This window comes from Paramisgurnus dabryanus, chromosome 14 (assembly GCF_030506205.2).
Source record: "Paramisgurnus dabryanus chromosome 14, PD_genome_1.1, whole genome shotgun sequence".
Lineage (NCBI taxonomy): Eukaryota > Metazoa > Chordata > Actinopteri > Cypriniformes > Cobitidae > Paramisgurnus > Paramisgurnus dabryanus.
In genome coordinates, this window is record NC_133350.1 from 14,760,750 (window position 1) to 14,787,894 (window position 27,145).

The 27,145-nt window shown below is 36.7% G+C and overlaps 5 protein-coding genes across 6 annotated transcripts in view; 3 read left to right on the forward strand and 2 right to left on the reverse strand.

The window, feature by feature from the left end:
* The first annotated feature begins 2,289 nt into the window (after positions 1–2,289).
* On the forward strand, positions 2,290–3,465 carry LOC135740815 (claudin-34). Its single transcript, XM_065259348.2, has one exon. It carries the CDS (start codon positions 2,512–2,514, stop codon positions 3,229–3,231), a length of 720 nt encoding a protein of 239 aa, XP_065115420.1. The 5' UTR covers positions 2,290–2,511; the 3' UTR covers positions 3,232–3,465.
* Positions 3,466–6,800: 3,335 nt separating this feature from the next.
* LOC135740816 (putative claudin-24) lies at positions 6,801–8,106 on the reverse strand. The gene has a single exon (XM_065259349.1). It carries the CDS (start codon positions 7,938–7,940, stop codon positions 7,269–7,271), a length of 672 nt encoding a protein of 223 aa, XP_065115421.1. The 5' UTR covers positions 7,941–8,106; the 3' UTR covers positions 6,801–7,268.
* Positions 8,107–9,922: 1,816 nt separating this feature from the next.
* clcn4 (chloride channel, voltage-sensitive 4) lies at positions 9,923–19,422 on the forward strand. The gene is made up of 12 exons (XM_065259262.1): positions 9,923–10,101; positions 11,124–11,278; positions 11,414–11,513; positions 11,594–11,781; positions 12,376–12,498; positions 13,530–13,736; positions 13,813–13,893; positions 15,366–15,911; positions 15,982–16,168; positions 16,261–16,656; positions 16,764–16,980; positions 18,253–19,422. Exons 1-12 carry the CDS (start codon positions 10,092–10,094, stop codon positions 18,341–18,343), a joined length of 2,301 nt encoding a protein of 766 aa, XP_065115334.1. The 5' UTR covers positions 9,923–10,091; the 3' UTR covers positions 18,344–19,422.
* Positions 19,423–19,571: 149 nt separating this feature from the next.
* traf3ip2b (TRAF3 interacting protein 2b) lies at positions 19,572–24,682 on the reverse strand. 2 transcript variants are annotated; one of them, XM_065259264.2, is made up of 10 exons: positions 24,523–24,682; positions 23,621–23,747; positions 22,845–23,428; positions 22,250–22,292; positions 21,453–21,514; positions 21,194–21,291; positions 21,027–21,095; positions 20,667–20,783; positions 20,512–20,586; positions 19,572–20,424 (listed from the first exon to the last, which is right to left on the reverse strand). In XM_065259264.2, exons 3-10 carry the CDS (start codon positions 23,413–23,415, stop codon positions 20,278–20,280), a joined length of 1,182 nt encoding a protein of 393 aa, XP_065115336.1. In that variant the 5' UTR covers positions 23,416–23,428; positions 23,621–23,747; positions 24,523–24,682; the 3' UTR covers positions 19,572–20,277. The 2 variants fall into 2 exon arrangements, with proteins under 2 accessions (XP_065115336.1, XP_065115335.1); XM_065259263.2 differs by having other exon boundaries at positions 21,453–21,517.
* Positions 24,683–25,594: 912 nt separating this feature from the next.
* LOC135740754 (CLIP-associating protein 1) overlaps positions 25,595–27,145 on the forward strand; it is a 37,120-nt gene continuing 35,569 nt past the window's right edge. The window contains exon 1 of the mRNA XM_065259265.2: positions 25,595–25,696. The gene's annotated coding sequence lies outside the window, so the exon portion shown is untranslated. The remainder of the gene's footprint in view (positions 25,697–27,145) is intronic.

Sequence of the window (27,145 nt, forward strand, 5' to 3'; positions counted from 1 at the left end):
TCTGTCCTGAACCAGACTACACTCTGGTAAACTGTACTGATCTGTACTGAACCAGACTACACTCTGGTAAACCGGACGGATTCGCACTGAACCAGACTACACCCTGGTAAACCAGACTGATCTGTATTGAACCAGATTACACCCTGGTAAACCATATTGATTCATATTGAACCAGAATACACTCTGGTTAACCCTACTGATCTGTACTGAACCAGACTACACCCTGGTAAATCGGACTGATCTGTATTGAGCCGGACTACACTCTGGTAATCTGTACTGAACCAGACTACAATCTGGTAAACCAGCCGGATTCGCACTGAACCAGACTACACCCTGGTAAACCAGACTGATCCTTATTGAACCAGATTACACCCTGGTAAACTGTATTGATTCATATTGAACCAGACTACACTCTGGTTAACCCTACTGATCTGTACTGAACCAGACTACACCCTGGTAAATCGGACTGATCTGTATTGAGCCGGACTACACTCTGGTAAACCCTACTGATTCGTACTGAACCAGACTACACTTTGGTAAACCGGACTGACCCGTGCTGTTCTATGCTGGACTGTATGAAGCAATGCTACACTATGATATCTCTTTTGATCTATACGCTGTTCTCTAACAGGTAGTGTTTTCTATCTGCTTTTAGTATTGATTCAGTTTCTGATTGTTTGATTTTTCATTGTGTTTTTGGTTTTCTTTAAATATACAGAATCATGTGATGATGTTTGAGATTTCAGGGATATTTATTGAATAAAGGCTCAAGTCTGTGAGTTTAACTTTATATAAATTGGGGCTGTCAAAAGATTCATCACAATTAATTTCATACAGTTTAAAAGTTGTGAATAAATGTTAATTTATTTTGTGACAAAATGAATGAAGTGCTGATAACTGAGAGAAACTAGAAGTGTTTAGATCAACAGTGCTTACTATTGATCTTAACTAGCAGGACATACAGTAGATTTATATTGAGTTTGATCTAGACTGAAACGTTTTCAGCTGGTTCACTCATTTTAGTCTTTTTCTTACTTATTTCTTAGAAACGTTTCATAAATATTTTGAATTCAGAACATTACGGTAAAACAATCATTACACTTTTATTTTTACTGTATGTGTCATTGTGATTTCCAAAAAGAATGATTGTCTTATTGTCATATATTCTGTCATTTTATGATGTTGACAGTAAGTCAATCATTTACAGAGATATATCACAACATTATTAATACACCATGTTTGTGTGTATGAGAGAGAGAGAGAGAGAGAGAGGAAGTGGAGTTTTTACTGTTTCCAGTAGATGAATAAACCCACATGAGTGACTTACACACTGGAGAAACTAACATCTGCTCATATGGTAATTTTATTTTCATTTATGTGACTTTATTAAATGTGATGATTATTATTATTAGTCTGACAACATTCTGATCTTTGAATGATGATGTATGAAAACATTTCTGAAGTCTTTTAATACATTACTGGAGGACTGTAAATATGAATGCATGAATCAAATAATGATACATGATTTGAATAAAACACAGTAATGTGATACTTTTGTCATTATTCAGGGATTATTTCTGTAACTGAAGTGTGTTTACATTTATTTGCAATCGCTTTCCTCCGAAGCAACTAAAAATAGAAAGGATTTAACATTTTGAATGCTTACTATGGTAATTATAGTCTTCTCCAAACCCTTTGATACAACAAAACCGCAGTAACTTAGTCATCATTGTCATCAACAAGAAAAATCACTGAAGCTTCATACTCTTGTTAGTAGATCAACTTATGTCATTTTTGTTTTGATATTAGTTAAAGTTATAATTTAAATGTGTTAATGTTGGTGTAGTGCTATGTAAAGCGACTGTGAGCTATATTGAAAGACGCAATATAAATAAAACAAGTTCTTCAGTAACTGTGTTGTAAGTACAGATTTTGATCCAAACTAAACTAACTAAAACTATTGTATACATTTTTTTTAATAATTCTTTATTTTTTACCTAATATTTGTACATGTAGTTTAATGAGCTCATAATATTTAATATGAAGCATTAGTAAATTCATAAAAAAAATGGCAAAAATGTCTGGTTACTTTGGTACATTTTTGCATCATGTTTCCTAGATTGGTTTGTAAATCAATAGGTCATTTTCATTTTAAATCTAAACCAATTCTCAGATTCTCTCTCTCTCTCTTTCTTCTCTCTCTCTCTCTCTCTCTCTCTCTCTCTCTTTCTTCTCTCTCTCTCTCTCTCTCTCTCTCTCTCTCTCTCTCTCTCTCTCTCTCTCTCTCTCTCTCTCTCTCTCTCTCTCTCTCACAGAGGGATGCTAGATGTTTGTTTGCCAGGTGTCTTGGATACAGCATGGGTTAGTTAAAAACACAACAGGTTAGATGAGTCACATCCTCCTGTAAACTCAATGAAGACGCCATCAACACAATGCTTCTCTTCAGGATTGAACTTTATTCAGAGGAAGTGAATTTGTTGTTGTCATTGTAAAAACACGAGTCAGGGTGTCATGCCTTACCTCGTCCACACAGCTCATGCTCAGTTCGTGGCTCTTTGGCTGAGTACGGTTGGCTGGATTCTCATCATAGTGACTATGGGAATGGTGGAGTGGAGGGTTTGGGAAGTATCCGACCTGTCCGTCATATCCTCCGGTCTGGCCTGGGTGGGTGTTTGGAGAGTGTGTTTTTATAGTCATGCTTTAATCTTATCAGGAAATGAAGTCATGTTTTGTCAGAAGATTGGTCCGTTTGAATCTTTCACGCCACCTGAGATCATTGCCGCTCAGGTGCTCATGTTAGTGGCTGTGATTTTGGGGCTTATGGGTAATGCCAGCGTGGTTTACGGTCTCAGGAACATTTATTTTGGATTGGGTAAATTTAAGCCCATCAGATTGGCTCTTTGTGCCGGTGGTGCTCTTCACGTCCTCACTGGAGTTTCTTCTCTCGTACCAGTTTTCTGGAATCTCAGTTCTGTTGTAAACAACCAGACTATCATTTTCCCCCCAACGTTTCTCATGCCTCCTGCCCCTGAAAACCAGTACATCGGACCAGGAATCGCTATTGGGATTTTGGCGTCTTTCCTGGTGGTTTGTAGTGGGCTGATCTTTCTGTCCTACAGGATTCCGGTTGGGTCCACTTGTGTCCAGAAAGTGAAACCAGAGGACGAACACAGACGTCACATGAGCAATAAGGGAACGGACAATCCAGCTTTTACGAGAAGAGATGAGTGACTAAACTGTTTAATGCTGTTAAATATTTCATATAAAATATCATGTTAAGTGTAAGGTTGATTTAAAGCTAACCTGAGTATCATATATATGTGTTGTGATGGATCTGAGATGTGTGCATGTTTATCCTGTAGGAGACGGTCAGGTATTAAGATGCTCTGTCAGATTTCAGGCCCCTGGAGGCCTTTGTAAAAAAACAACATGAAAAGCATTACTGTACAAACAAAAAACCTCTTCACCCCATGGAGATTCCCATAGATAACATTTTACTCTTATTTATCTAAAAGCTGTTTATATATTTTGTACTTTCTTTGTTGTATTTTCATGTTTTTTATTTTACTTTTTTGTTTGTTCTTGTTTTTGAAAAGTTTTTGTAACAGAACTACATTTAATTAAAAGTGTAATCATTGAAAGTGAATAAAAAAAAATGTATCTGTTCAGCACATGTTTTTACAACATTAGTTTTTACAAACAATTTGGTTTAAAGGGGACATTAAAGAGAAAACCAGACTTTTTCCATGTGTGCTATAATTGAGTCTCCAGTGCTTCTATTAATCTAGAAAAGGTAAAAAAGATCAACCCAGTAACTTAGTTTTGGTAAACCATTCTCTGCAAGCATGTGAAAAAATAGCTAATTGAAATTTGGCTCCCCTTGTGATGTCAGAAGGGGATCTTATTATAATAATACCGCCCCTTAATCTGCACTGTCCAACCACGGCACTGTCATTTAGTGCAGAGATCAGCTCATTTGCATTTAAAAGGACCACCCCAAAAATGGCACATTTTTATAATTTATTGTTTAATCTTAAAGAGCACCTATTTCGTTGTTAAAAAAAACAAGGTTATTTTGTGTATTTGCTGTACAATGTGTTCACGTGGTTTATGGTTTAAAAACACATTATTTTCCATGTACCGTATTATTATATCTCCAAATATACTGCTTTCCTCAAACACTCATTGATCTGAAAAGTGCTGTGTCTCTGATTGGCCACCTAATCTGTACATTGTGATTGGTCTGAATACCTCTGATGTCACCATGTTTGAAAGATTCGGTCACAATGCAATGGTAACATGAGTTAACTTACAGGCTGTGAGTCAGAAGCCAGCAGCTTTTATTTTCAAAAACCTGCACCAGTCTGGCAAGCAAAAGTCTGCTCAGACATCGGATCTGGCGCCTAGCACTTTTCCACATCAAAAAAGGTTTTCATAAAAATGAACATTGCCACACACACTCCACGATCAAATCTGTGCATATGCACACTTAATAAGGCCCTTGGACTTCTATAGATGCACTAATATAACCCTCACACATTTAGGATGGTAAATGCGCTGTAAAAAAATCCAACTTCAAAATGTTCTTTCAACAAAGATAATTAAGTAACTTGAACAAAGTTTTTTTGTTGAAAGGGGTCAATTCATTATTTTGTGTTCACTGAATGAAATAAGCATAATCATCCATTTAATGTTTGCTGGCTTTATTTATGCCATGGTGTTAATGTTAGTTATATGTTGTATTTATATATAACTTTCTGTGTACACTCCCACAGTCCAAAATATGCAGGTTAGCTGAATTGGATGTACTAAATTGATTTTGGTGTGTTGATTATCTTTATGGGTAGATGCTGGAATGGTGTTTATAGTCGCAAACTTACTCAAGAAGACTTAAGTCACTGAGTAAACACGGAAAGTTGCTTATTGTCTCAACTTGTTGGTTTACTCAGTAAATAGAGTTAGGTGAACTACATCATCCAAAAGTCAAGTTAAGTCAACTTTTATTTTTTTACATTGTGGGACACAACTGTTTGCACTAATGATTTTATTGCGATGTGTTTGTTGGATGTTAATCCTATAATTGAACACATTAGAGATGACTGAAGATTGTACAGGAAGTGATGTCAGCCGCTGGATTCAGTCCATGTTGGTAGGTGCGTAGCTCAGATGTCGACCTCTCCAGAGACCCGGCTCATGTGAACTGATGTGGAGGATGGCGGTGGCAGGGCACGTGAAAGACTTCAGACTATCACTACACTAATTGTTAGGCTGGAAGTGAAGTCTCTGCCAAAGCCGCTCTCTCTGAGCTCCACATTGTGCCAAGACGGACGGCCGAAGAACAAAAGGCCTCTATTGCGCAGGACGCTGTGTCCAAATAAATCCAGCAGACCTATCGGTGACGCTACAGTACATTCTGTTATGTTTAAACCTGAGAGTTCATTCAAATATGACCATTGTCTCATTGTACTTAAACCCACATACGGTTATCTTTCAGAAGTAACACAGCTCTTTACCATTGAATAACTCACATGACCAAAGATCAAAAGTATCATGAAATCAATCGATGGGATTTATGTGCTTCTGATGTTACACGACAACTTTGTGTCGTATTCTTAGTTAATGAATAACTCAATTATCGCATCCGTATGGCTCATTATCATAAAGGAAGTGGGCTGGATATGTTGCACAATGTTGCTAAAGAAACCTTTGTATGCAATCGATGGAAAGATTAGCATACAACGCTATAATGACTCTATTGTAGATGGCCAACAAAGAGAAGTTTCATTTAACAGATGTCCAACATGAGCAGAACAAACAAACCTGCGTAAAACTTTCAAAGAAATATAATAGATCAGATACTTAAAGAGATCTGTCTTGTCATTTCTCAGTTTAGTTTCAATGATAAAACATCCATCTGTATCACTAAAATCTTCTGCAGGTTAAACTGTTGTCTGTACTGTCACTGTTTGAATATTAGTCAAGACATAAAACAAGTGTTTGACTGAATGAGTGTGAGATCAAATCTGCAATATTTGTTGATCTTGCAGAAACATTCTGCAGAATATGAACATGAAATATAAATAAATGATAAATATTTTTTATAAAACAAACATCCAAGCTAAAAATTGTTAAAACAAATTAAAGCTAAATGTGTACAATATTGAGACTATTTTGAAACAATATATTATATCTTATTATCTTGCATTAAATAAAACTCTGTTTAAACAATAGTTTAAAGGGGACATTTCAAAAGACTTTTTAAAGATGTGGGACCTTTAAAAATGAAAATGTCAGCGCTGTGTTTGGATAGTGTAGATTAAGGGGTGGTATTATTATAATAAGATCCCCTTCTGACATCACAAGGGGAGCCAAATTTCAATGATCTATTTTTTCACATGCTTGCAGAGCATGGTTTACCAAAACTAAGTTAGTGTGTTGATCGTTATCACATTTTCTAGGTTGACAGAAGCACTGGGGACTCAATTATAGCACTTAAACACGGAAAAAGTCAGATTTTCATCATATGTCCCCCTTAAACAAAGAAAACTCAGGGGGATAAGAAACAATCATAATTCAGGATTTAAAGAAACTTGTGAAAGTTCTTATACAATTTTGCTTCTCAAAAAAGCTTGTTATTTTAAGGATATATGGAATATTTATTATTATTTATTACAAATATTATTAATTTATTTTATAAGTACTGATAAGAATTTACAATACATAAAAATCAGCTCATCTCTTCATAAATCATAGAAGTCAGACAAACATTCAGCTTGTTTATTTACCAATAATGACAACTTTGGTGCATTGCTTCAACATATCTGAATACATTTACAATAATATACAATTCTCTCTGACCATTTTATTAAATAAAAATAGTTCAGAATATCAGAGTAATATTTGGATAATTAGCATGAAATTGTCTTTATTAAAAATAATTGAGTTGCTTTAAAAGTCTGTTGCACTTTCTTAGAAAGTTTGTGTATTTTTTATAATTAGTAGAACATGAAGAACATCATTAGAACCGCAGAAAAATATACTGTATAAATGAAAATGATTCTCAAAACCAAAGCAAGAATGCAAACATGATTTGTAATCTACATTATATCATCAAAAATAAATCTAAGCAGGAGATAGCAGCATCAAATTCATTTTCAGATCTGATCAATATAAAAGAACTTCATTGATCAGCAAAATGATGCAACAAGACATTAGCTTAAGTCAAACAGTGTTGTAATGTGTGTTTAACCAACCAGAGAAAAGGTCCATCAAACATACTCTGTCGTCCTGTGTGAAGAGTGTTGTGAATTCATGAGATCTGCTCGATGAAGCCCTATGGATGAAAGAAGCGGGCATGGTTCACCTTGTAAATATACACAGGAGGTGACCAGCAGGAAACCAGCGAATACATGCAAACACCCTGCAGTCCAACCAAAGAAGAGCGCATTCCCAAACTCCCAGCGTGGAACTACACTGGGCACGCTTTCATCAAAGAAGCGCAGAACCGTCAGGTGAGCGACGTACGATACGGGCACGAGTCCGAGCACTCCTGCGATGAAGCTTAAGATTCCACCGAGCATTTTCAGGGTCCGTTTGCCTTCGAGGGTCTCTGCCTGTTTGCAGCTGTTCACCAGGTAGATGCCAGGAACAGCAAACATCAGTCCAACAAGACCGGCCACCACCGCTGTACACATGAGGATTCTGGCCAGACGGATGTCCGAAGGGAGACCCAACAGGCTGTCGTACGGCCTGCACTGCGTGACTCCCAGTTCCTGAACCACACACGTTTCCCAGAGTCCCAGCTCGAAGCTCTCGGTGGGCAGCAGTTCTGTGGAGAGCGTGAGCCATTGAGACATCATGGTGGTAATCAGTGAACAGAACCAAGCTCCCAGTGAGATGAAAACACCCGACAACTCAAGAGCACAAACACCAGGGTCCATTTCACTTCAGTCCATGCGCTCTCACCTCCTCCTCTCACTTCACCAGATACTCTCCTGACAACTTCAACCAACAAGTGTTTGAAAGACACACAACTGAGCTGTAATGAGGTTTATGGCTGTGATAAATCTGGCGTCATCTTTGGTCGGGTGGGCAGAAGAGCTCTGACGTCTCCCTCCCTTCACACTGGGAAGCAAAGATTTGATCTCCCTCAACAGAGACGCAAACAACAACATCATTCACACATACAGATCCTACTCCAGCAAACAGACTGGATGACACGTGAAAGTACACATACTGGACTTCACAAACGACATGACAATAAGTGCAGCTTATTTCAAAGATAAAAAATCTCTACAGAGAAGATTGTACACTTGTGGTGTTTACCAGCAGGTGTAATGTTGAGCATAAACACCTCAAACCCTCCATAACTGATATAAAAGATTTGAAAATACTCCAGGAAAAAAGAAATCTCATATATTTTTACATGCAACCAAATAATCGGTTTGTATTGGTATTGACGACTCAATCGGATTGAAAAGCCTTCATGTAAATACTAATCAATATGATTGAGATCAATCGGATGCAAATTTCAATCGTATTGAAAGGGGTGGTGTAGTCCGATCTGTGATCCGAATATCAGGAGAAAAGTATGAATGTGAACTGTAGATCTGAGTCTGATAAGACAAAGATTTGTGTGTTTTGATGTCTTAAATTAAGACTTTTATTTCATTTACATGAAACAATTTTCAGTTGATTCCAGGTCACTTTCAAGATCTGAGTTTAAACTTTAATGTTTGACCAGAAATTAAACAATCCCCTTACAAAAATTAACAAATAGTTTTAGAATGAACATACTTTTCTATAAAAACAAATTTTTTCTCAATGGTCCACCACACCAACTTACCAGTAAACAAAGTTTCATGTTTAATCCTTATTTGGATCTCCTTCAATCAATGTAATGTTCTGATGAAAACAGATTCAACGATTGCCAACCAGCTAAATATTATTTTGACCAGTCTGACCCATAAGACCTTTAAATAGTCTAAAACATTTGTTCCAAAACAGAAAGAGTTTATTGTTTTATTTTATTTTGTTAACCCAAACGGTAAAAAATACTTTTAAATTTAACTTATTTCAAAATATACAAAAAATGGCCAAAAATATGTGTGTGAAAAATATTTTTAAATGTTTACAAAATGTATTTTTCATCAATATATTTTTGGCAATTTTTTGTATATTTCAAAATATATTAAAAAAATACATATATTTTAAAGCATTTATATTCACATCAAATTTGAAGAAAAACTTTGTTTATTTTGTCCAGGAAAATATATATTTTTTGCCTTATGGGTTGTAAAATTAGAAATGTATTTGAAACACATTTTGAAATAAATGTTAATATATTGTATGAAGATTAAAACTACATTTTCAAATTCAAAAATATATTTAATTAAGCTTTACTTTCTACAAAATGTATTTAGCATATATTTAAAATATATGTTGGCCAGATATAAAAAAAACCATGGCTAATATTTGTAAGGGTTAAAAATCAACATTTATCAAAACCTAACTTTTAACATTAAAAAATGGTTTTGTATAGTTGCTTAAAGAATACAAAGGTAAAGAGAACAACAATCATCAAACAAAAAGATTTGTTTTTGAAAACCATTATTGTCAAAACCATGGTTATTTTGTGGTTATACTACGGTAACCATGGTTTTACTACAGTAACCATGTTTTTTGTTTTAACTGGTTAATTTTCTTGAGAAATCTTTTTTAAAATAAGATTGTTTTTAATTTTTAATTGATTGTTATTTTCATAGTCTTGCTTTTGTGTATGAAATGCGTACTTTCTACATTTCTTCAATTAAACTTTACGTGGAAGTCGAAGAGTCATTTTTGAGTATTTTTGTATGTATTTTCTACTGCGCAAGCGCTGGGCAGCTGCTGATGCGCAGTAACACACCCAAGCGTGCTGCGTCATGGGAAGCGCGCTGACGTAATCGCAGCAGAACCTGTCTTGCTTGCTTTATGTCTGCGGTCAGATGAGTCTGAAATTAAGTCTGATGTTAAATCTGACGTTATGATGGACAGACAATCATAACAGTCACCGCATCTCCGGCTATATAACACGCACGCGGTCGCGCGCGATGGCGGAGGGTGAGATTAACGCACGCGACTGTATTTGTATGCTGACATCATAATGCACCTGATCCGAGCCTGACACTCGTGTTTATTTCATGCATTCAGTGTTATTCATGTCTTTGTCTTTGTTCATACATATATGCGTAAAAGCAGAGAGGATCTTTTCTTGTTTGTTTTCTCCGTATTGTCATCATGTCAACATCATCTGCTGTATTATTTGTGATACATTAGTATTTACATGGACCACACATTATTTGACAGTTAAAAGCTTTATATTATATAAAGCTCTGACACGAACCATTATAGCTTCTACCATATTTTGGATATTTACCATGGCAAAGTCATTCTTTAAAATACCTGGGACATGTATTTTGTAGGGCTGCATATTAATGGCGACTAATCGTTTGCAAAATAAAAGTTTATGTTTACGTCATATATGTGCGTGTGCTGTGAATAATAATTTTGTTTAAATAATGTAGATATTTAAGAAGTATTTACATGTGTATATACAATTTTATATTTATATATAATTTATATTAACCTAAAAATGAAAAAGAAAAAAATAAATGAAATATATAATATACTCTTAAATATATACATGCATGTGTGTGTATTTATATACATAATTATTATACACAGTACACACACATATATGATGTAAACAAAAACTTTTATTCTGCATCCAATGTCTGTATTCTATAAATCACCTCGCAGATATCACACATGTTATTGTTAGACTGTAATACAAATTGTCTTATAAAGTAGCAGTATGAACTTGAAAAACACTAAATATATGTTTACATTACTGAGGTTATCTAATTTTAATTGAATTGGACACTCTACAGTATATAAATGTATTTAAGTTTAATTGTTGAGTTGCTTTTGTCTTCACTATCTGCTTCATCATGCAATTCATTAACATTTTTTAAAAATGCATTATTTCCTGTATCTGTGTTAATTTATCATTTTGAGGATTTATTATTATTCTATAAGGAAATAAATGCATTTTAATTGATCCTGTGGTTTGTTGTGTGCAGACGTCAGCGGTGCGACTCCCACCGAGGAGATGAACGGCTCGGGGAACCTTATGGATTTTCTAGATGAGCCGTTTCCAGACGTGGGAACTTACGAGGACTTTCACACTATTGACTGGCTGAGAGAGAAATCCAAAGACACAGACAGACACAGGAAGGTAAAACACTTCGCAGTTACATACAAACTTAAACGCTGATGATGATTATGAGAGATAATGTGATTTAATGGTCTGGTGTTATAAGTATTAATACAGCAGGTGATTATTTATTGTGATTATTTTGTATATTTGCAGATCACTATTAAGAGTAAAGAATCCCTCTGGGAGTTTGTTAAGAGTCTACTAGACGCCTGGTCGGGATGGCTGGTGATGCTTCTGATTGGTCTGCTGTCAGGTATGGAGACACACCCACTTCTGACATCGGCACAAATGACATCACTCAAAAACGCTATGACATGATGTGTGGTTTCACAGGCACATTGGCTGGAGTGATTGATCTGGCTGTTGATTGGATGACAGATCTTAAGGAGGGGGTGTGTCTATCAGTTTTCTGGTACAGTCACGAGCAATGCTGCTGGACCTCTAATGAGACCACATTCGCCGATAGAGACAAATGCCCACAGTGGCAGAAATGGGCCGAACTGATGACGGGCTACACGGAGGTAAATAAGATCCTTAAATGAGACAGAGCTGAGTTAAGTCCGGTACACACCAAGCCGATGATCGGTGGTTATCTGGTGACTTAATTTTTTCACCGTCAGCTAAAGTCAGTCACGTCAGGTTTTTTTTAGCAAATTCAGCATGTAAAATTGATGGTGGCGCTAGTCTGGGAGTCGGATCATTCTGATTGGCTGTTTGGCATAGCCAACCAGTGCACAGGAAGGAAATTAGATAAATATGGCCTATAAAACCTTACACATATATTACAAATACGCCTGCCGTACCGGTGAGTAAGATTTGTGTGACACTGGTAAGCGTGCGCTGCTTTGTTTATATTTTGTATCAGTCGCTAGCTCTTCCAGTTTCCCATTTTGAGTAATGATGAACACCACCTACTGGTACAGAAAGTTATCACATCTCACACAGCAAAACAAACATGATACTTGGCCACCGTCTGTTTGGTGTGTCGGGGCAACTTTGGACCGAGATGCAAATAAGCATGCAGGCAACTTTGTTGTCATGTGTTTGGTCTGTCATTACCTTTACTCAGAAGTTTATTGTCTGTTATAAATATACTGCTGTCATTTTGTCATCAGGGCGCTGGGGTCTATGTGCTGAACTACTTTCTCTACGTGATGTGGGCTCTCTTCTTCTCTTTTCTGGCCGTGTCTCTGGTCCGAGTGTTCGCCCCCTACGCCTGCGGATCGGGAATTCCAGAGGTGCACAGATGGAAAATAAAACTGTTGGGTTCAATATGAGACAGTGAGAAACTACAGAAATGTGTTTAAATGTGGCCACAATCTTTACATTATACATATCAACATGATTTTAGTGTGAAATGATGACTTACTGACCTTATCTGTGTGTATCTTTAGATGAAAGACCTCATAAACAACATAAATTTAATGACTAGAGAAAAGAAATACTGCTAGTTTAAAGGGATAGTTCACCCAAAAACGAAAATTCTGTCATCATTTACTCACTCTCATGTTGTTACAAACCTGTATACATTTCTTTGTTCTAATAAACACAAAGGAAGATATTTTTTTGAGAAATGTTTGTAACCAAACTGTTCTTGGACCCCATTTACTTCCATAGTAGGAAAAAAGAATAGTATGTAAGTAAATGGGGTCCACAGATGGTTTGGTTACAAACATTTCTCAAAATATCTTCCTTTGTGTTCATCAGAACAAAGATATTTATACAGGTTTGTAATAACATGAGAGTGAGTAAATGATGACAGAATTTTTATTTTTGGGTGAACTATCTCTTTAAGATATAGTCTATAGGCCGAATTTGATCTGATGTATGGATTTATAAATAAACCCAACAAGAACACATGAGAAATTATCATCCAGTGATTTTAAAAGTGCTGTAATGATAATTTGTTGTTCTGTGTAATGCTGCATGATTAACAGGATTTAACTTTGTGTCATGCAAATTTTTCGCTTGAGTTAAATATTTTAACATGCATGAAGACACGTTTGATGCTAATAGTGTGTATTTTCGTGGCAATCATGGCACACAATTTGCATCATTCCCATCGCCCCGCGCAAGTTTGCACTTATTCGTGTCTTTGCATTGTATACTATGTAATCTACTTGTGCAAATCATTGAATTTGCGTATGGTGTGTACGCCCTTAAGGCTTGATATGTTTGAACGACACATAATAGTTAAGGATATGTTTTTGTAAGTTGCATTTAACATGGAGGACACTGCATGGTTTATACCGAATCGGTGTCTCTTTAGATAAAGACGATCTTGAGTGGCTTCATCATTCGAGGATACCTGGGGAAGTGGACTCTGCTCATAAAGACGGTCACGCTGGTGTTGGCCGTATCGTCTGGTCTCAGTCTAGGAAAGGAAGGCCCGCTCGCCCACTTGGCGTGTTGCTGTGGTAATCTCTTCTGTAGCCTGTTCTCAAAATACAGCACGAATGAAGGGAAACGCCGAGAGGTGAATACAATCTTTGTACCGTAGTAAATGTTACAGTTGTATGATAGGAGTTAAATGCTGAATTTATCTGTTTTAGGTTCTGTCTGCGGCTGCGGCTGCTGGTGTGTCTGTTGCGTTTGGAGCTCCGATCGGAGGAGTACTCTTCAGTCTGGAGGAGGTGCATGCATGCACACATAGAAACACATAAACACATAAGGTTTAGTGTCACTGTTGATAAGTTGAATAAATGTAGTGATGAAGAGTGATTCAACCTCAGGGGGTTTAAAATATTAAACCTCACAAACATGTGTGTGTATGTGTTTCATACGTTTTAAACATACACTGTAAATCAGGGCTAGTCAAGTGGTGGCCTGCAGGCCAAATTCAGTCCTCCAATCATCTTTATCTGGCCCGCCGGTCATCCTTGTCTGATTTAAAATCAACATGGTTACTTTAAAGCCACCGTTCCACTATACACAACAAAGGATGCCCGAAAAACCGGGTCTGGGTTGGGTGCCATCCAACGGTGGGTGAGTAATTTTTGGATCCAATTTGAGCTTTAAATGCATAAAAAAAATTAACTTGTGCAACTACACCACATGTGACGCGCCAACCGGAATGATGATGATGTATTTCAGTGTGTTCCAATCAAAACACTGGGTCTCATTTACTAAGCATGTGTACGCACAAATTTGTTCGTGAAATGTGCATTCGGACGTTTTAACTAACTAATCATGAATCAACAAAAACGTTCATACTAAAATTTCTTCTAAATGTTAGCAAAAACGTAAGTAAAACTTAGAGAAATCAAGAAAAACTTGATTATTGCGTACGTGTGGTCTAAGTTGTTCTTACGTTTTTGCAAACATTTAGAAGAAATTTTACATCTCATGAACAAATTTGTGCGTAAGCATGTTTAGTGAATGAGAACCACTGAGGTGAAAATTATGAATCTTTTTTGTTTAAGTTTATCAGTAACACTTGAGTCTTTTAAAAAATGATTAAAACGATAAAAAATAAATTAAATGATTAACTATAAATATATTCGTAGATTAAAGGCTCGTGTGCTGAAATGAGCTTCTGTCCCATGTTGACAAGGATTTACGATTAAACTGAAATTTCATTAGACTGCCACTAGGGGGTGAACTCCGACAGTCGAGTCAGAATGTAGTGTACAATGGAAAGCCGGTTTAGCCTATATATCTTTAACATATTAAAAAAGAAAATATAGTGCAATTGTAGTCATTAGAAGACTTATGTTGTGAATACTTGAAATGTTGCAATGTTCTTAGTTGAACTATTAACATTTGGCAATGTTAAACTGCAATTTTTTTTTGAAATATTAAAAAAGAAAATTTGAGTTTTCAGTAATTAAAAACCTAAATACTGAATAAAAGATCAGGTGTGCATCTTTTTTGAAAATGCATGTTTTAAATATATAACCTATAACAAAAAGTAACAAAAACAACATAAGTTATAACATAATATAATAATAATAATATATTATATGTAAAACTAAAAAATATATAGGGGTAAAAGCTTGGCCTGCATCATGTTTAAATTTTTTAAATCTATCTTTCAAAGAAGAGTAGTTGAAGACCCCTGCTGTAAATAATTGATGTGTGTTTAATATCATGTGCGTTTCTGCAGGTCAGTTATTATTTCCCTTTGAAGACTTTATGGCGTTCTTTCTTTGCCGCGCTGGTGGCTGCCTTCACGCTTCGCTCCATCAACCCGTTCGGCAACAATCGTTTGGTTCTGTTTTACGTGGAGTATCACACACCCTGGTACATGGCCGAGCTGGTTCCCTTCATCCTCTTGGGTGTATTCGGGGGTCTCTGGGGAACGCTTTTCATCCGCTGTAACATTGCCTGGTGCCGGCGGCGTAAGACCACGCTGCTGGGGAAATATCCGGTGCTGGAAGTGATCGTGGTCACGGGCATCACGGCCATCCTGGCGTTCCCCAACCCGTACACGCGCCGCAGCACCAGCGAGCTGATCTCAGAGCTGTTTAACGACTGCGGCGCGCTGGAGTCCTCGCAGCTCTGCGATTACGTCAACAACCCCAATATGACCCGACCGGTGGATGACATCCCAGACCGACCCGCCGGGCCGGGGGTCTACAGCGCTCTTTGGCAGCTCATGCTGGCACTCATCTTCAAGATAGTCATTACAATTTTTACTTTTGGGATGAAGGTGAGTTTGATTTCTTATTTTTTTAGAAATCTAAATATATACGTGATATTGATTATGTGATGTGTCTCAGATCCCATCGGGTCTGTTCATTCCCAGTATGGCAGTGGGTGCCATCGCCGGGCGTATCGTGGGGATCGCGGTCGAGCAGATGGCGTATCACTACCACGATTGGATCATTTTTAAAAACTGGTGTCGCCCAGGTGCCGACTGTGTTACTCCAGGCCTGTACGCAATGGTCGGTGCTGCTGCGTGTTTGGGTAAGACGGTAGATGACCAGAACCTAAACTTTATTTTAAAAAAAAGTATAATCTTAACATACAGTATATACATTATATTTGTGTTGGTCCAGGTGGTGTGACCCGCATGACCGTCTCTCTGGTGGTCATCATGTTCGAGTTGACCGGTGGTTTAGAATACATCGTTCCCCTTATGGCCGCAGTCGTAACCAGTAAATGGGTCGCCGATGCGTTCGGTAAGGATAGCATTTATGAAGCTCACATCCGGCTCAACGGTTATCCGTACCTGGACCAAGATGAGTTCACTCACCGAACGCTGGCGACGGATGTGATGCGTCCACGCAGGAACGAGCCTCTGCTGTCCGTTCTCACGCAAGACAGCACCACGGTGGAGGATGTGGAGACGCTGATCAAAGAGACGGATTACAACGGCTTTCCTGTGGTCGTCTCGCGTGAATCTGAGAGGCTTATCGGCTTTGTGCAGAGACGAGATCTTATCCTGGCCATTAGTAAGATACAAACGCATGCTTTTAAACTAGTTAACAGTCAGACAGCTACCCGTAATGTTATAACTTCTGTGATGTTAAGAAATAATGTTGATGTTGTCTGTGTACAGAAAGTGCCCGTCAGAAGCAGGATGGCGTTGTGAGTAATTCAGTGGTTTATTTTACTGAAGAAGCTCCACAGCTTCCCGCATCAAATCCTCAACCGTTGAAACTCAGACGCATCCTGAATCTCAGCCCCTTCACCGTCACCGATCACACGCCCATGGAGACTGTAGTGGACATCTTCCGCAAACTGGGGCTTCGCCAGTGTCTGGTCACCCGCAGCGGGTAACAAACACTTTATTTCTAATACATCAGGATCGACTGTTTGGCAGAAAGTGATAATATGCATGAGTTTATATCAGATAACGAATAACAAATCATAAGAAATATGATTATTTTTATTATTTGTATTTTAAATACCAGTTTTTATAACTGCACTGTTTCACAGTAATGGAAGCTGGAGTTTTGGGGTAAAAATGTAGTACAGTATGCGGTAACTTACTGTAGGCCTACATGAAGAGTTTGGTTCAACTGCGTTAAAAGCCTTTTTTTTATAGTTACCACCAAAATCAGTATTGTATCTGGTCAATTCTTTATTTTACGCAAAATCTGATATCCGTCGTGTTATTCTGTCATCTTTTCTCCCTTTTATCCCAAAACGCGATAAACGCCACTCCTCCTTCTTTGCAGAATGCAATAAATCAGCTCAACCAATCACAGCACACCATTCCATGCATTGTAAACAGAATGGTTTTTCTCATCTACTTTGTACTTTGTGATCAACAAACAAACAAAAACAAATTAATATTTTGATGGCATTGATAAACCTGTGGTGGTTTTCTGTGATGGGGAAGAAACGTAAGCCATCAAGATCGAATAATTTACGCGAGAGGCCCTCGGGCGAAGGAAAAATGCTGTCTGTTGCTTGTTCTCCCGACAGCATCAAGCTTCTGTTATGCTAACACATTGACCCCAGGGGATCTTATGAACAACGTTCCAACATTTTACGCGAAAATCAAGCAGGACCAAAACATTTTACAGCTGATCGCTGTCAAAAAAGTTTAGCGACGACGTCCCCGCAACAATGACAGTGTTCTTAATATGACAAAGTAAGTGTTTTGATTAATGCCATTAATGTTTATTTTTTAATCAGTGTATACCACTACTAGTCAACTAAATAAATATAACATGGCAAAGATGAATGCTCATTTATATATTGATTCAATAAATTTACAGCATTTTGAAAAAAAACGTCATGGATTTATTGCATTTTGCGGAAAAAAAGAATCAGTTTTTATACTAAATCTTTGAAAATCAAATTATGGATTTGAATTTTTAATTTTATTATAACCTAAAGATGCTATGTGAATTTTTATCCAAATTAGTCTAAATGGATTTATTGTGTTTTGGAACTAAACTCTTCATATCTGTGTTATTAGGTGAGTGTTTAAAGTAAAAGTCACAAATCTGTGAGAGGAAATGTTTCCTTTTTAATCTGAGCACTTTATCTAGTGGTTAAATTTGCTGATAACTAAAACCAACACTTCTCTTCCCCAGACGTTTACTAGGAATCATTACAAAGAAGGACGTTCTGCGGCACATGGCCCAAATGACGAACCAGGATCCTGAATCCATCATGTTCAACTAACAGCTTTAATTCTGTTATTCCATATTTACTGCGGTACATACAGTACAGTACGGTAGTGTCACCATACATACACACATATAGGACTGTGTGCAGATAAAAGTGTTTTCTCTCTCATTGTTTTTATTTTTTATTGCTGCTGTTGCCATATTTATTTTTTATGAACATAAGTAATTGTTGTAATTGATTTGATGGGTGCAATGAAAATAAGTCACTTTAACAAGTTTTATTGTGTTGTTAAAGTAAAAATCACTACAGATGTAAGACACTACTGAAAGTTTTTTCAATAATATATCATTTTTTTATTTGGAGCGATGGGTTACATGTATTTGCTCTTATCTATTATAAACTATCACAATGCAGACGATCAATATGATCCTGACAAATCCTAAGTATGTGTGATCAACACTAGTGTTGTAAACATTTTATTGTGTTTTGTTATTATTGGTTAATTTAATGTAAATGTTAATTTTGATCAGTACAATGATGGTGATATTTGCTTTTGTATTAAAACATGAATATCATTCTTGTAAAGTAAACGCACATCTCTGTTACAGTACAGATATTTAACATCCAGTCACTTCAGTAGATCAATCTGAAGAATAATTAACAAACTCTAGTATTATTATTGTAATACTTATTTAAATAATATACTTTATAAAATAATACACAACTCATTACTTATCAGAGTCAGTATAAATTTATTTCATCTTTATTAGACAACAGTTTCATTCAGCATCTTTAAAATACAACTTGGTACAAATATGAGAACATTAAACTATATCTGTATGTGCTTCATGTTGACTAAAAACTATTTCTAGTACCAAACCTTAATGATATGAATAAAACATTAAGATCAAATAATAAGCTTACAGTAGCACACAATGCTGCTTTCACGGAAATTCAATGTATTTTATTATTTCTGCTCTTGATACTCCAGTGGCAAGTAAAATGAAAACCTGTCTGTATGGAGTTTACAATGATAAATGTTCAAACATTAATATGCTACGTTGTTGTCACATTGTGTTACATGTTTACATCAAATTCATCTCTGAAATAAACATGATTATTTTGCATTTTCAGTTCAATTTTGTGTAGTACGTCACTGTGAACAATATTGATACTGTAATGGTGCGTTCACACCAAACGCGAATAGACGCAAAGTCATGAGGGACGATGCGAATTGGGCTGTGCGATTGCCACAAAAATGCACTATTCACCTCAAAACGCATAGTCACTCAAGTTAAAAATATTCAACAAAAAAGTGCAAAATGTGAAAAGATAAGTTAAATCCTGCAATTAATCTAGACCTAGGAACCTGATGCTTAGGGTTTGGTGTGTACGCAGCATAATGGTGCATTCACACCAGATACAAATGAAGCGCTAAACGTGAAAGATTTACATGTTAAGTCAATTCAAAGACACGTTTTGCGCGAATGAGGTGACACAATTCGCACAAATAACGCAGCACGATTTGAGCATTTTGGGGGTTTGGAAAATTTTTACTTTGGCGGATATTCACACGCGTTAACCAATCAGGAGCCTGCTCTAGCAGTGACATGATTATGACGTAGCAATATAAAAATAAATAAATACGAAATGCCAAACAACAATGGAGGATGTTGCTGTACTGTATGTGGACACCCGGAGCTTTACGACACATTTTTGCACTTTTATAGAAAAAGATATTGAAAGTGAGTGAGGAGGTCGGACAATCTGGTAAGTTGTAAAAAAAAATGCTATTTACTCAATTTGAGATTTATATATACATATTGAGACTACAAGCTAGCTAAAGCCGGGAAATTGAGTGTACCAGTATTTACATCTGCATTTTACACGCGAATGACTAAAAATTTCCAACTACACCCGAATAGCGCAATATATTCGCTTCATTCGCGTCTAATGTGAACGCACAGTTAAACATGTGGGGTGCAGATCTATAGAGGAATCGAAACGATAGTGGGCAGAGGACCGATAGGAGGAGGGCTGTATTTCTCCAGACGCATTAACCTGCGCAGGATATCATCACGATCTTTGGGCCAGCTGTAGATGTGTGTGTTTCTCAACCAGGTGGGAACGTAACTCTGAACAGGAGATGAGAAACAGGTGAAGAATCTGACTCGTGTTATTATTATCCACAAATAAATTTGGTTATTTTTTATGATTATTACCTTGTTGGCTCCGGGGAAGAGGACCGGTATAACCCTGTAGTTTCTGCAGCCGTTCTGAATAAATTCACTCTGCAACTAATGGAGGACAAATAAACTTGAACTTGATCTATACTGTAATATAACAACCATAGCAATGCACTTTTAGTTAACAATACCTGTCTGTGAATATAAACTGTGTTGGATGTCTTCTCATCGTCGTCTCCACTGATGTTAATGTGTGTTACGGTCTTGTAATACTTCAGGCTGATGATGATGATGATAAGATAATCTTTCTGCATTTAAAAAGAGAGACACACCCTACAGTCAGTCTCTATAGCTCCCTATACTCTTAAATTGAGGGGACAGACATTTTGTAGTGATGTCCCATAATACTCCACAACAACAACTGATGTACAATCATCGGCTAGCTTCACTGTGTGCCAAATCTACTCCCACGTATTGACACGTATGGGAGCTATTTCGGACACAGCTGATGATGCCATTCCTGACATCACTTCCTGATTGTGTATATTTACCTGATTGAGATATCTCTCCATACAGTCAATCTTACTGATGCTGCTCAGCTGTTCCTCAAAAACGTCGATCTGTCGGCACAAAGATTCAAGAGAACGTTACAGTACAACCGTCTGTCCAGACAGCACAAAAGTGCATTAAATCGTGTTAATAACAAAAACAACTGTACGTGCGTGTCAAAGCCGTTGTTCCTCAGCAAAGCCACAAACTTAATGATCTCTTTTAAGTGCTCTTCACTGTCGGCCTCATATGTGACAAACACTTTCCCTGTGTGGGCAACACGTGCAGTAAATGTGCGAGAGATCAAACACACGTGCTGACTTGTGGTCACAACATCATACTGTATAAAACTTTGTTAAAGAGAATGACCTGATAACAGTTACACATCATGTTTAATGGGGTTTTGTTGGACATGAAGCAGTACTTACTCTGTTCTTGAGACAGGTGAGTGGTGTTGAGCAAGTCACGTTTGGGATTTGGAGACACATTACTGCTGAAGAGACACAAAAGACAACGAACATAAACGATCTTAAAATGTGAGTTTCTTAAAACCTGACTCAAGAGAACAAGCATGTATGCTCACACTTTACAATAAACTTGTATTTGTTAACTTTAGTAAATGCATTAGCTAATAATAAGCAACATAGTTTTCCAACATTTATTAATCGATGTTAATGCCAATACAAAAAATTTGGGTTGTCAAAAGATTAATCGCGATTAATCACATACAAAATAAAAGATTGATTTTGCTAAATATATGTGTGTGCATAAATATACATAAATTGGATTTTATTAAATGTATATATGTATTTGTGTGTGTATTTATATTTACATAATAATTGCACACACAAATATATTATGCAAACACAAACTTTTATTTTTAAGCGATTAATCGCGATTAATCTTTTCACAGCCCTACAAAAAATACAAGTTAAATACAATTCTTTATGGTAGTTCATTCTGCATTAATTTTTTAATTATTAAAAAAATGATTTGATTTAAAAAAGTATTAGTGAAGTTACTGAATGCTAAAAATAACACAAACTAAGATGATGTAGAAGTACTCAATGTTCATTGTTATTTCGTGTGAACTAATGTGTGTTCCTGCATATATTTCATTTATTATACATTTTCTTGCCTATATGTGTATTTACTAATTTTTATAGATTCATTTTACATAGAATAGTTTGTTTAAATATAATTAAAATGTATTAAAATGACCCACCGTTCAGGAGTGTGTAAATCCATTTGTCTGTAGTGTCCTGGGCCTGTTAAAAAAAACAAGTATATACTATACTGTGTGTACAGTATGCATAAAACCAATTCTGACAGTGCAACTCTTACACTAGCTAGTACCAAAACTACTATGTAAATATGGTAATCAATATTATGTTTTTTTTAAAGGTGCAGTGTGTAGATTTTAGCGGCATGTAGCAGTGCAGCCAACAGCTCAGTCCACAGTTCACCGAAACGCATAGAGAAGCTACGGTAGCTGCCACAATGACAAACATGTTGTTGTTTAAGACAAAATACAGTAGTGACAAAATTCATTTTTTCTAGAGCAGTTTGTCCATTTAGGGCTCCTATAGAAACATGGCGGCACAAAATGGCGACTTGCATGTAAGGGGACCCGCGGTGTATGTAGATAAAAATGGCTCATTCTTATGTAATAAACACAAACAGTTCATTATGTAAGGTCTTTGTACACCGCTGATAATATAGTTATGTAGATTAGATTGCATTTCTGTCAAGAGATCCTTCTTAAAGTTACACACTGCACCTTTAAATTAAAATACTGTGATAACATCAGTTGAACTAACCTGAAGGTCTGTAGGCCTGCTGATGTCCAGGTCTGGAGTTACAGTGATGATGAGGTTGACCAAACTGATGACAGCACTGTGGATGTTGGTATGGGCCGGTGTACGAGGACGAGCCGTGCGGATAAAAATGCGCAGATGGCACGAATGAATGCAGAGACTGAGGATGTTCAAGACTAATGAGACTGGGGCTACAACTGCCTGGAAGTGAGTGAGGCCTGCTGGGATAAAACAAACTACCTTCTGAGATAGTCTGATACACGGCTGATGGAAGGCAGGAGGGTAAACTATGAGGAGAACCGTCCCTCTGTCCCATACTAGAGTACTGCCAATCATTGCGATGGGGTTCATGCCACCCGGTGTAGGACGTTGGATGGGTGTATGCTGCAGACAGATGATCGTGGCTGAATGTGTCATGTTGGGGGATAATCTTCTGTTCTTCTGTGGTTCTCTGTCTATTCATGAAATGGTTGTTGGTGTTGTGAAGATGTTCTGACTCAAACTCTTGACTTCTCGTCTCGTCGTTCTCCTCAGGACGGTTTAGAGACGTGTACGGCTCACCGGGCTGCGCCATGTGGGTCACGAGTCTGAAGACAAGGAAACAGGACTTCAGATGTTTCTGATATCTCAGCAATGATCTTACCTGTAACCTTGACTGATACATAATAAGCAGTAAAACTGACCTTGAATTTAAAGGTGTATTTTTTTTATATATCTCACTGTACTGAATAATGTAAAAGCAGGATTTTGATTTTGACAGTAGACAGAAGTTAGCTTACCTTTAAACAGACAGACAGAAACCAAGACTTCTGCAAGTCGTCAGTGACCATGTATTACATGCAAAGAAAGAGGTCAAAAGCAAAGCTCGATGTAGTTAAATCCACCCATGCACCGTCCCATGAGCTTCTGTAAATAGGACAAACTGCATTATGACTTTGTCTTTGTGTGCCCAAAATCTGCAGCTTCTGCAAAACTTCAGACCACAACAGAGATAGTGTCATGTAAGCAGATTACACAAAACATCAACCTTTATACTTTATAGATGAAAATGTTGTGCCTTTTTAAGCTTGACAAATTTAATAAAGTGATAGTTCATCAGTCAGTCATGAAAAAAGAAAGAAAATTAAAATAAATCAACAGGAAAAAACAGACAGTGGTCAGGAAGTCATTCTGATAAAGAGACTTTGATAATCTGTGTTACATCTTCAAATGTTTCTACTGATACTTAACAAACACACTAACCACAAATATGCGAAATGTTTTATTATACATGTACTCATTTAAACATGTTAGAATATCTATTAAATAATAAAATATTTTATTTATATAACCATATTTTACTTTGGTTTCATTATTTATTCGATTAGTTAATTTAATCATTAATTTTCTTTATATGGTGTTATATATAGATATATCGTTTTTTTATCTGCTTCGATTCTTTTATGTTTCTTTTATATGTATATTGTTTTACTGTACAGCACTTAATTTGCGCAAATGTGCTATAGAAATAAAACTTGAATTGATTAAATGATGTAAACAAATAAATAGGCACCTGAAAATCTGTACATAAAAATTACAAAAATGCTGCATTTTAACATTTCTGACCTTTGGACTATAAGTTAGGCTTTATAAACTCATTAGTTTTTTTAAGAATGTAAAAGTTCGTAAAGAAGAAACTCACGGGAGCGCGCACAATCAAAAGTCCCTTCAGGAAATAAGACAGATTTCCTTTGAAATGTCGGTACGTGTTGTTTTCTCTGGTTTTAAAGGAACATGTAAAGCATATCAATCATAAGCGAACATTAGACAGATCATGTGAAACAACATGATCGCGTGCTTGATTTAAGCGCGCGCCCCAGGGCTGTGATATCATGATATCTGCGGGAGGGAGGAGTGACGTCACATCATCAACATACATAAATACATTATGAAATCCTGATACAACTATAATTATAAAACATAGTTTTAATATATGTACTGTAGTATTTCGTGTATAACGATTATTTAAGGTAATACATTTTAGTATAAATTCAACTAAACCACAGCACATCTTACAAAACCGATCTGGTGAGTTCAAGTTTGGCAGAAAATTATCTTAGAGAACGAAGAACACATAAACACAAAACTGACATACAGTTTTACTCATCACATTTCCACCACTGTCCTGTACTTAAACAGACAGCAGGTGGCGGCGCCTTATCTACAGTATTGATACTATAGCTTCCTTATGCAGCGCTGCGCAGACCGATCGGCGTATGACATCATCCAACTTTTGCGCATGCCCAGAAGCTGGGGCAACCTCGAAAAAAAGTGATTTATCACAAATTGAGCTTATAAAACAATGTATGTACCGATATATGTGGGATTTTTTTAAACAGATAGGAGTTGGCTTGTATGGCTGCCGATATAAACAGACAGCAGGTGTCAATTTTCAAATGATTGAAGGTGCTTTATTGGGTGATGGATGAAGTACTGCTGCAAATAAAATAGAATCATTGAATATTAACAATATTAAGAAATGTATGCAAATGTTCATTTTAAACAGAGACTATGAAAGGTCAAATATAAAGAAACTGTGCAGATTAGGTAACTAGTTTAGTTCAGAGGGTGTGTAACTGATAAATGAATTTAGCTGATGGGTTTCTATCTTCCTTATCTGCTCTGTAAAAAAATTTTGAGTTAGCAGACAGCACAGCAGATGGCGCTCTATCTATCCTGTATCGGTTGTCGCGCATGCCCAGTGTCGTTTTTATGTTTGAAGCCGCACAATGGGCGGAGATCTCTGCTGTTTCCTTCAAAAACCAACTGATCATCATCTTGCGGGAAACGGCAGAAGGATTTCAGCGAAATGTCAGGTATGTCCGATATCAGACGAGCTTTATCAGATTTATCACTAGTTGCGTTCTGACTCAGCTTGCTGTCACAGATCTGCAAACACTGTAAATGAGAGTTTGTTGCATACAGACATATTTATAAGCATGTGTCACACCGCATGCATTCTTGCATGCAAAACAACCAGTATGTTCTGAAAACAGAGTTGTATCAGTTGTATCAATAGCTTAAATGGCTCGCTTGAGAAATGTTTTCTCCTCCTTTTGTCCTGTCAGTGTCTGGATTGATTTCTTCATTATAATGCCACTGAATCTGTAAACTCAGCTGGGTGGTTTACATTTTACAGTTTTAAACATCGGAATTTTTGTAGCAATTCCAAGCTTTTTTGTATTTGATGCAAGAGAATCAATCATTCTGTATCACTAAATTTAAAGTAAGATTATAGTTTAAGTGAGTAAATAATGAGCTAGTTTAAGAAAAGCTGATATAAAGGCATTTTATTTATAAACAAATGTTTGCTTTTTAGCATTCTTCTGGCCAGTTTTATTATAAATGAAAGATTTAATTTACACCATGAAAGAGCCAATGTTAGCTTGTAATGATATATAAAGTAGGCTACTGTGGCTGTACAGTATCTGACAATAATACCAGGGTATTTTGAGATATATACCACGGTATTTCATGATTGCCATAATTATGTATAGTAATGGACAGATTAACTGTAAAATCAACTCTTTATAAAACGTCCTTTCGTTAAATGCGTTAGTGCACCAGAATTGTTTATTTTTTAAAGAATTGTTTATTTCATTACTTTATCCTATAACTCCAGAGAATGTCGTGAGTTTAAAAATAAATGATTGTTTAAAATAGTGAGTCCTGCGCGTTGCACAGCTTTTTTTTATTGAATAGAAAAGTATATAAACAACAAAAGGCAAATATACATTCACAGTGTAAATAACTATTACAGGCTCAACACAAAAAAATTAGAAAAAATAAATAGAAATCTGAAATTATAATTTACATGAACTTAAAACGCGTTTGCACAGCTCTCGAGTCGTTCGCGTTACTCTGACGTCATACACCGATAGGTCTGCACAGCCAACGCCGTCTAAAGGCCTTCCGTGGTTCTGACTAGAAGGGATACAGCTACGGCCAAATCTCGCGATATGTTGTGTTTTTAGGGTTAGGATTAAGATGACAAGTAGCGGTTCTGGTTAGATAAAATACATCTACGGCCTAAATCCAGGGGAATGGTGAGTTTAGGGGTAGGATTAGGATAAAAACGGCGCCAATCCGGCAAGATCTTGGCCATAGCTGTATCCATTTTAGCCACAACCGCCTTACTTGTTTCTTTCGCTGTTGCCAGTAACAACCAACATTTTAACGCGTTACTAAGCAACGACATCAAGAAACCAGCTGTTCATGGTTGCTAAGGTATTCATTGCGGTTTTAGTGCATAAAACCTCAATAAA